Source organism: Pundamilia nyererei, unplaced genomic scaffold, assembly GCF_000239375.1.
Source record: "Pundamilia nyererei isolate P.nyererei 1_Seehausen unplaced genomic scaffold, PunNye1.0 scaffold00010, whole genome shotgun sequence".
Lineage (NCBI taxonomy): Eukaryota > Metazoa > Chordata > Actinopteri > Cichliformes > Cichlidae > Pundamilia > Pundamilia nyererei.
This window is the reverse complement of record NW_005187411.1, coordinates 4,141,461-4,151,877: the sequence shown is the minus strand read 5'-3', so window position 1 is coordinate 4,151,877 and position 10,417 is coordinate 4,141,461. Positions and strand designations below refer to the sequence as shown.

Below are 10,417 nucleotides of genomic sequence, written 5' to 3'. Positions count from 1 at the left end.
CACATTTAACGGACTCGAAGCAAAGCACCATTGATTTGTGTGTGTGGTAAACAGCTTACAGACGTACTTTGATCGAAGAAACTGCACAAGGAAAGATGGGAAAATTGCGTTTTTTAACGTGGACTTAAATTGGGTTAACCGGCAAATAGCCCTCCTACAGTAGCTCCATCACTCGCGATGACCTACTTTCAGTTAACTGACACAAAGGCGCTTAGAGCTTTTAACATCAGGCTGTAGATTACTGTAATAGTAACTATACTAACGCAGTATTGTTACATTTGATGACTCAATGCAATAAATACTGTTTAATTTATTCAAAGGCACCAATACTGTGCATGTATGCCTGTCATATGAATCTAATAATATAAGCCTTATAAATCATATACACTATTATACACACAAAACATACATATATAAAGATGAAAAAAGATACATAAACTGCAGCATATTAGATCTTGTCTATTACACACCCCCACTGCGCTCGTCAACCCGTTTAGGAAAATATTTATTCGAAATCTTGCATTTTAACATGAAACTTTAATGCAAATCTTTTTACATGAAATTTAAAATACCAAAATCATCGACTGCCTCCAGTTAATAAAGTCCTTGCACCTCATGAAGGCTTTTGTTTTAATCAAAAGAGTAAGACACAGATAAAAATCAAAAACTTTATTACAAAAATAAGTTACACTCACCTCCATTTTACAGTATAAAACAATTTATTTGCAGGAATGCAAAAAACGTTGTTGGCCACCAACAATAGTTTAAAACTGCTAACATTTTTTTTTCTCAAAAGGTGGTTGTTATGATTTTACTGAGGGAGTTAACTGTATAGAAAACTGGGATTGAAGAGCAGTTTCCTTTATGCTATACCTGGAAGTAGAAATCGTTCACTGCAGTATCCCTTCTACCACTGTGAGACCATGATCCCTCACCAAATCATAGCAGCTAATGTTAGGCACACATGCTCACTGGCTGGGCAATATGGCAAGTCAGTCATCCAATAAGATTAACTCCAGAGATCTTCTACATAGTTGCTGTACTGGGGAGGGATCATTCGAGATTAACACGATCTTATAAGAGGAAGGATTGGATTAGGCTCTTACATTATTCCGATGCTGTCTGAAAATGTGTTGTATTGATATAAAAACAAACCCACTGGAAGAATACAGTGGCACAAAAGGGACACTGCAGGGCTTTATTTTTGTTTGTTTTTTTTTTATTGTTTTTTTAATCAAAGGCAGTTGGATGCCCGTGATCTTGAAGCCTTTACAAAAGTAACATTTTCCGAAAAACTATACAACCAGTAACTACATACTCTGAATAAGCAAGGCAGCTAATTCAGTTCAAAATAAGATAAAAGCAGGGCTTGTTCAGACTCATCATATGAGATTGTTTTGCATGCCCGGTGTGACTGTTTGCAGTCTGCAGAGCTGCAGCTAAAATGACTATATTACATTAAGTACATCGTTTTTGCGCTGCAGCTCTTGTGCATATTTTGTATGAAAACAAGCCCTGCTTTCATCGATATAGTTTCCCTATTTACAGTACAGGCCGGGTAGTTTAGTCCTCTGTACTGAGGTAGTCAACCAACCCTTTAAAGACAAGTTCTGAAAAGAACCACTTTCCTGGAATGCCTGACTTATCCATGCCAGGTGGGTACACCCTAAAACCCTGCAAATGTTCTCTTTCAAACATCCAGATCAAACAATTAAGATTAACATGGATATTCCGACAATAAAAATTCCGATTAGCACAAAAATATACAATAGCATCAAGCTCCTTTGAGCCACTTCAAACCTAAGAACTTAAAAAGTGCAATTTCGTCATTAATTAAAAAAAAAAAATAATTAAAATGGCATGTTCAGGGACAGGGAAGGGGTAGATTGTAAGGGCAATTCATAGGTCCCCGTCTAGGAACAGGGACTCAGCAAAGAGGCTGTGGCAAGTATTCAGACTCCTCCAGTCATTTTATAAGGTGGCAGCTTCAAAACAAAAACAAAAAATGAGCCCTTTTCAGACATGCACTACTCTCCAATAATCTGAACATGGTGGCTTCATTTGCATGAGCACCCAGGTCACTTTTCCATGAAAGTTGCATTGGTAAGCTTACTAGGTTGGACCTAGTAACACGTCTTTAAACACAGCATAAGGTTGAACTGTACACAGTAACATTAACGGATGGGCACACCCAAGATAGACAGTTCATGTTGACGCTCTAAACCAGGGCTGCCCAATCCCAGTCCTCGAGAGCTACTATCCTGCAGCTTTTAGATGCATCCCTACTCCAACACAGCTGAATCAAATGGTTTGATTACCTCTTCAGCACGCCATCGTGTTTGGCAAAGTCCTGATAACAAGCCATTCATTTGATTCGGGTGTGTGGGAACAAGGATGCATCTAAAAGCTGCAGGACGGTAGCTCTCGAGGACCGGGATTGGGCACCCCTGCTCTAAACTGCTCGGCTCACAAAAGAAAGTGTTCAAGAGCAAAACTTGCCCTATGCCCTCTTATCTCTGTTTGGTTTCCAAATATTAAGACATTTCTTCACGATCCATAAGAGATGCATCTCCTACTCTGCATGGAAAACCTTAACAGCGCAGAGAGCGCAAGCGTTCAAAAACGTGGTTACATTTTGAGTTGATGCTGACAGAATTTGTTGCCATAAAGTAACAATTCTTTTGCATGCATTATCGTAGGCATATCTGAATGATGCCATGATGAATATTAATGTAAAAGTGACCCATGTCTGATTGGCAGAATGACACTACTAAAGAGATTATAGTTATGCATTAACCCATGTCTGAAAAGGGCTAAAGTGAGTTAAAATATAGAGGAGGGGAGATGCTTCTTCTGTAAGGCTGGAATATCATTGGACCTTTTTCTCATGCTTGTTGTTTCGACATCCATTGCAGCTTACGGTGTAACCCCACATATCAAGTCAGTATCCACTGTGACAGGTCAGGACCGCCCTCGGCCCCGTTTCCCTGCTGGACCAATAAGAAAGAAAGATGAAATTAGCACAGGAAACCAATGTTGCACACATTTGCCATAAATCAGACAATTAGAGCAGACATCCGACATTCACACCAGTGGTCTTGCCACTTATGTGGGCATCAGCTGGCCTTAAAAATGCTATGAATGACCCTCTCTGCTGGCAAACAAGCTGACTCAAAGATCCCACCAGAAAACTGGAGCCTTAGAATATGGCCAAGTTCATTTGAAGATAATCGCCCTTAACTTTTCACAACTATAGCTGCTTTCATTTTCTATCCATCAGTCGTTTCATTCACGCCACTGCTCTTAACTTTGTGCTTTAATTTCTGACCCAATGTCAGAATACTTGCTTACAGCAAACCGAGCTTAAATGTATTTTTACATTTGAAAATAAAAAGCACAAAGTAAAAATGTGGAGGTGGGGTGGGTGGTCACACAGGAAAAAGTCATTAACCTCTGATTGTTCCAAGGCCTCCTCGTTGAGAGAAGCCCACTCGACCCCTTGGGGTGATAGCACCACGGCCCCTGGTCTGATTGGCACCACCACGGACTCCTCTTGCTCCTCTTCCTCTCCCAGATGCTTGGAAGTCCTCATAGCCATAGTACGGGTCATCGTAGCCGCCCCGGTAGTTGTGGTAATTATATCCATAGTAATCGTAATAGTCTTCATATCCATAATAATCAGGCGGATAAGAATAACCTCCTCTACCGCCTCGTCCTCTGCCTCTTGTTGGTGGTGGCATGTGGGGGGGACCGTAATAATAGTAATCATCATACCTGAGAGGGGATACAGAGTTCTCATCAGGAAGCCATCATGCCATATAACATAACTTTAAATTTGACAGTTTTGGCTAAAAAGGTTGTTGGATTAATTACACACAACACAAACCTAGTTGCAATTACAAAGTTCTTGCTTACATTTGTGTTTTAGCGGCTTGTCTCTGGGCTTTACGCTCTTTCCTCTTCTGGTCAGGTGGCTTGGCAAAGACAATTTCAATGTGCTCTCCTTCGAGGTCTTTGCCATTAAGATCAGTCAAAGCCTATGACGTGAAATCGAGACAATAGTGAAATATCATTTATACACAAAAATCCCAACGGGTTAAGTACAAACAGTCTGATTCTGAGACAGTTTCCCCTCATACCTTCACAGCACTTTCTCGTTCCTCAAAGTGTATGAAGGCGTAGTCTTTCAACTTCTTCACTCGCTCCAGCTTGCCGTGTTGGCTAAAGGTCTTTTCAAGTATCTCCTCTGTAACAGTGCTCGCCAAGTTTCTCACAAACAGCACCTTGACCTGGGTAGAGAAGCATGTTTTGTTTATTCCGCATGCAGAAATGCAGTGCAAATCCAAACAAATGCACAAGTCGAAAGAGGTTGTGCGTGCAAATACACTCAAGGTTACATTGCTGAGGACTTTTCGTCCTGTGCCTTACCTTGGCCATGACCTCTGGGTCTGGGTCCTCAATGGGATCAGCCCACTCCACTGTGACCAAATTTCCCCAAACTTTGACCTTGCCACTCATTAGTCGGCGCCGGGCCTGAGCTGCCGTCTTGTGATCTTCATACTCAAGGAAGCAAAAACCTCGATTCTTTTTCTTGTCATCTGGCTGGTGGTACAATATGACATCATTTAGACCCTCTGTAGAGAGAAGAAACAGGAGAGAGAAGTGTAGACAAAGAAGCAGTTAAGTCAAATGTTCTATGGAAAGCATAAACCTAAAGCCATAAATGCTTGATTCAAAACATGAAATGATCAAAATTAGAGAAATAAAATTTGAAAAACGTCGTTTTCTGCAGTTTGTGTCCAGTCAGATCTTAGCAGTAAACCATCAGAGTAATGTGAATCACTCAAGTACAGTCATAAGATCATCATTTGGACCAAAAAAAAGTTTTAAAAATACCTACTGGACAAGCTACACCTGCAAATGTGCAAGGTGTATCCAATCAAATATACAAGCAAAGCGAAACCCATTCCAAGATGGTTAATGGATGGGAAAGGTTAAAAAACAGTTTGACTCACCTGTTACTTTCGCAAATTCTTCAACAATCTGCTCTTTCGTTTTACTCTTGGGGATGGAGCCAACAAACAGTCTATTATTGGCCACAGAGATGCACACTCCAATGTGTTTTCCTGGTCGAATTTCATTGTTGTTGCACTGCAAAAAGACGCAGGAGTATAAGAGGAAAAAATATATAAATAAAAGGAGACAGTCAAGTCTAGTTAGGAGAGCTTATTGCAACTGGTGGTGATGCTTTAAGATAATTATTCGCCATTGACAAACATGAGGCACATGCATGCTGCATAAATATATTCCTTTATTCTTCATTTGAAAAGTCCCCTTTGTTAAAACAAAGCCATAGAATAACTCATTTTCTGGTCATAATTAGAGTATTACAGTAGACCTACCAATTTGACAGCCTGCTGTGCAGCTTCTTTAGTGCAGAAAGTGACAAAGGCATAGCCTCTGTTCAGGCCACTTAGGGGATCCATCATCAGGCGCAAGTCCCATATGGGCCCAGCTTTCTCAAACAGTGGAACCAGTTCATCCTCAAAAAGATCTCTGGGGATTTTTCCTACAAAAATCTGCCAGGTTGACAGGAAAAGGAGGTGTAGCGCGTGAGATCAAAGTACTCATTTAAGATGCGTGGTACAAAGGGTACTAACATTGTGGTAAATGGTATCCAGTCAGGTCTTAGCGGTAAACTATCAGTGTAACCAAAGTTACTACAGCAGTGAATAGTTTCATCATTTGGACACCATAAAATAAATTACTGCACCTCATACAATTAATCTCAGAACACACTAATATATAAAGGTGCAGCATATTAAATGGCTAAATAAAGGGATAAGTGATTGTTTCATACCTCTGTACCAATGGTGGGTTGTGCCCCTGAATGGGCAGACTCTGGTGGGGGACCACCGTACTTCCTCTGTCCTGTTGTCACATCAAGTGTGTAGCCAGTCCTCTCCAGCAAAGCCTAACAATTAAAAAAAAATAAGGGAAAAAAGAAAAAGAGGTGGAGCAGAGACAGAATTATTGCATTTTTTGGGCCCAAAAAACATTCATTATTCAATAGTGTTGAACGAAGCATGAAATCAGTTTTAGAGTGATTTTTAAATGAACCATCAGTTCTCACTTTGATTTTGGCTTCATCTGGTCCTTTGTTGGTGTCTGACACTTTGGTCCCTTGTTTCTCTCTCTGTCTGTACGTCTTCATCACGCCACAAAGAAAGGCACTTTTGTTCTGAAAGACAAACAATTTAAATGGGATCAAACAGTAACTAAAAAAATTATCAATTTCACTGTCAAATATTAATATATGAAATTTACCCTTCAATATATATGAGCAGGCAGAAGGAACAGGAAGCTTAATGACAATTAAGACCTATAGTGTAGTTGCACATTTCAACATAATACTGTTATTTCATTACACTAGCACTCTGATTGTGGCTTTGCATTGAGGTATTCAAAATTATGTAAATAGCACCAGCAGCAGCACCGCATGCATACCTGAACATGTGAGAGGTCGCTGTCCTTGAATTGCAAAAGGACTTGGAGAGCACCTTCCTCGTTGAATTCTTTCAGAGCCTCAATCGCTCGATCATCTAAATCACTGTGTGACACCAAACCTGCAGGTTGAACGACACACACACACACACACACACACACAAATAGTGAGCTACTAATAAGGGGGGAAAAAAATTACAAAAATGATAATTGACAAAAGTGCAAGGACCTAAATGAAGTATTTAAACGGGGATTATTTTGTGAAACCAATATAATGAATGAATAATGACTTGTACAATTAGGAGTGAGGAGTGGGACGAGCATAATCTAATAGAGCCGTATTCAGTAGTCGGGCTGTACTTTACTCCTCAACCAGCAAATTTTTGCAGAACTAATCACAACAGATGTGACAGTGCAACTCGATATGCTCATGCCCCTCTATACTGTGGCTGGGAGTTTCTAATGAGCCAGTCTACATTCTCCTTTATGGAGAGGCCGTCACCTGTCCCAGGCAGCCATATACCAGACAGCTGCTGCCATTGTTTCTGCCTCAGTTCCATCTGGCTGAAAAGGCCAGACCAGTACTTTTTCTAGATGTGGCCAACCAAACAAGTCCTAAAATGACCCCCCCCCCAAAATTTGTCATTACAGTTCATCCCCATTTGATCTTCTACTAAAAATCAACAGTTATTTAAGCTGTAGCTAGTGTCCCATTTAGTCACTGCTCTGCTATAATTTTATGGGATGCAGAGAAACCTCACAGAAATTAATAGCAATACTGAATAGGCTCATCAAAAGACTCCCAGAGAGAGAGAGGGAGAGAATTCATTCGCCCTGACACCAGTGATCATGCAACCATGTTGGGAATGCAAATGCTGCAATCATTTACACACTCTGGTAATGTGTAATTTAAAATTCTGTAGCACTGCAGTACCCATTTTGGTAGGAAACCACAAAAAGTTGCTTCGGGATCCCAATTCCCCCATTCAAAAATGTGATAAAATGACAATACATGCAAGAAATTGCTAAACATAAAAATTTGCATACTGAATATGCAAGAGTATTCATGGTGCCTTACCTGCTAGGTAAATTTCATCTAGTTTTTCAGCAACTTTCTGTGGTAAACCAGCTTCTAATAAAGTCTGGAAGTGCTCAGAATGGGTAACTGCAGAGGTGTCCATTGGTTCTTCTGGACCATTTCCATTAATATGTTCTGTGGCCATGTCTCCAGAAATCTGTGTAAATGCAATGAGCCAAATTAATCCTGGGTCAAGGGCAACAATTGTGATGTGCTCAAAAGAGTGTGAAGTCTCAGACTTGTCAGGAAAATCATTTGGGGGAAAAATCACTTCACCAATTGTAATGTTTGCTGGAGTGCAACTTTCATACTAATAAAATCCAATTTTAACAAAGGAGATGCTGACATGTGCCGAACCGATTATCATGGTCATGTGCTCCTTCCCAGTCTGGAGACTTTTCACTATCTTGACTTAGCACTCAGCTTGAACTAGAAGCTCAAAAGCCTGATATAGGCAGTGTGACACTGTGTGCAATACATTGGGTTCAGGACAAGCACATACCAAAGACTTCACCAAAGAATTCACCTCAGCTGCATATTACATATGTATAATAAAAAAAAGAAGGGGGAAAAGGTTTAACTACGAGGTTCGTGGCCATGTGGCAGTATTTTCATTCTGGTTTGTTCTGAGCTAAAAAAAAAAAAAGTTGAGCAAACGGAGCCAAGTTTACGCGCTAACGCCCGAATCTCAGTCTTCTCCTGCCTGCTACGGTCTCTAAATTACATGTTAGCTTACCTTGTCACTACTGACTTCAGCACAGGACAGATAGCTGATACACGTGTTCCATCAGAGAGAGTGAACCCCGGTTTCCGGTGACTGACCAATGAACAACTATGCATACTTTAGCATTTTGTTTATACCTTCAACTATTGTTACACTGAACACAAACACTCTAATAATCGTGTTAATGACCAACCCAAACACTGCCTCTCATTCCTTTGTGTGGATAGATTTTGGGGTACTAACAGCAGCAATCTACCTGCTCACTGGTCACAATGTCTATCCGGCAACGGCAGACTCAGCGAAAACGTGGACGGCAATCTTATGTTTTGGCCTAACATTAACAGAAGCTCGTATTGTCCAGTCGATGTGCTATACTGACTGCTAATCAATCTCGTATCGGTAGGCACGTGCTTTCTCCGTGGCAAAAACCTTTCTACTACGCCAAATGCACGAGTGAAACCCATTTACAAATAGATCTTAAATTTTTAACCTATTCACGTTATCGGTTTTATGGAAATGAATTACCCCCGCAGTCTCCCCTCAAACTTCTACCATAATGTTAGGTTTGGGTTAGGTTTAGCGGGGAGGGACCGACTCGCACACGTTGAAGCTAACTAGCGAGCGGGCTAGTTTGCATGGCTAATGTTTCAGCAATCAAGCTAGGGGCATTAATCGGGACAATAACATGAGGCGCTTGTGTGCATTTACTATGAACACAGCTATAGTTATTCTTTAAGTATGCAATACACACATGTGTTAGTAAAGTACTAAGGGATGATCGCCACTTCTTACCAATATAACCGGCCTTTGCCAGCTAAGTGCTGTTAGCATACAATGACAATGAGCATGTCATTTTCGTGATCTGTCAAAATGGGTTAGCCTATGCTAGCATGCTAATTCGAACGGAATTTCAGTGAGGCCATTGTTACAACGTCATTTGTCGATGAGGACTTAGCCAATTGACAAAGCATAGCTTTTTAAATACAATTAGATCCAACGTGGCCTTGGAAGCTAGAGGATTAGCCTGCTAAATGCGTGGTCTGTCAACGTGCCGCCACATAGGAAGAGTCCATTTTCAAAAAGCCGGTCTGGAGAACTCGTTCCCAACCACCACCAGTTTCCACATTGTTTGAAACAGCACCGCACGATTCACACTTTTTTAGCACTCAATTAAGCAACAATAACGTTATCAATTACAAGCATTCGCCCTACCTGCCGCTGGCACACCAACGTGTATGGTGCTGATTATTTAGGAAGATAAATGTGATACTGAAAAAGAGAGAAAAGTGTAAAACTCCCGGCACTGGTCCGGCTTCAGTCATTCACTCTTGATGATGTAAAATGGCTGCCACGTTCACGCCTCGAGTTTTGTCTCGTCGATGGGGTTTCTTGGACATCCCTGCACGGGCTTGCCTTGTATGCATTTTACAGTAGAGCAGCAGGTCATCTGCAGCATCCGTCATAACTCCAAAAGAGCAGTCGTTTCACCGCGTCGGAATCGTTTATTGATGGTGCAAGTGAACAAAAAAACAAAAGGGTGGCACAAACAGACATCAAATTTAAACACGAAAGTAAATCACGAAACAAGGAATTACACAAATTAAACATATGTGTTGTTTTTAGACTACTTAACTAATAATGTACTGTCAACCCAGTGATAATAGCATTAATAATGAGTGTAAAATGACGGTGAAATCTGGTAAGTATGTCCCACTTTTCACCACACTGTGTCAGTCTTCTCGTAGATATAGCACTTGCCCATTTCGTAAACACAATAAAGAGACTGTGTAGGCTAGTTGAGATCCAACGTATATATACCGAAACAATATGACTATATGTTGCAAAAAAACAAAACAAAACTGTGAGTTATGAGGCTGCACTCTTCTTTATCCATGCAAAGTTGCATCGTAATATTTACTGAGCAGTAATGCGCATAAAAGTGACAAACGACATATGTAAAAAGAGGAAAAGTCACAGATCAAAGTTGATAGCCTATATAAACTCGTACTAAAGCCTTTACTAATAAAGCACTACTCTTGCGTGCATTGGTGTTGCAGAAAAATCAAGTTCGGCACTGTTTTACTTATAAATTTAGGATTCTGCTAACACAT

At 40.6% G+C, this 10,417-nt stretch overlaps 1 protein-coding gene across 2 annotated transcripts; it reads right to left on the bottom strand.

Moving 5' to 3' along the window:
* Positions 1-2,415: 2,415 nt before the first annotated feature.
* LOC102196965 (heterogeneous nuclear ribonucleoprotein Q) lies at positions 2,416-9,654 on the bottom strand. 2 transcript variants are annotated; one of them, XM_005723894.1, is made up of 12 exons: positions 9,519-9,654; positions 7,583-7,739; positions 6,508-6,626; positions 6,134-6,241; positions 5,861-5,974; positions 5,403-5,579; positions 5,016-5,151; positions 4,429-4,634; positions 4,140-4,289; positions 3,916-4,037; positions 3,452-3,774; positions 2,416-2,990 (listed from the first exon to the last, which is right to left on the bottom strand). In XM_005723894.1, exons 2-12 carry the CDS (start codon positions 7,725-7,727, stop codon positions 2,962-2,964), a joined length of 1,629 nt encoding a protein of 542 aa, XP_005723951.1. In that variant the 5' UTR covers positions 7,728-7,739; positions 9,519-9,654; the 3' UTR covers positions 2,416-2,961. The 2 variants fall into 2 exon arrangements, with proteins under 2 accessions (XP_005723951.1, XP_005723952.1); XM_005723895.1 differs by having other exon boundaries at positions 2,416-2,987.
* Positions 9,655-10,417: the final 763 nt, after the last annotated feature.

What these genes read in the sequence shown, in the direction of transcription:
- LOC102196965 (XM_005723894.1), bottom strand. Translation starts at nt 7,727, where the DNA reads ATGGCCACAGAACATATTAATGGAAATGGTCCAGAAGAACCAATGGAC. An exon ending in CAGATGAAGCCAAAATCAAA is followed by an intron (nt 5,975 to 6,133) that starts GTGAGAACTGAT and finishes TTTAATTGTTAG; the next exon opens with GCTTTGCTGGAGAGGACTGG. An exon ending in AACCCACCATTGGTACAGAG is followed by an intron (nt 5,580 to 5,860) that starts GTATGAAACAAT and finishes TCAACCTGGCAG; the next exon opens with ATTTTTGTAGGAAAAATCCC.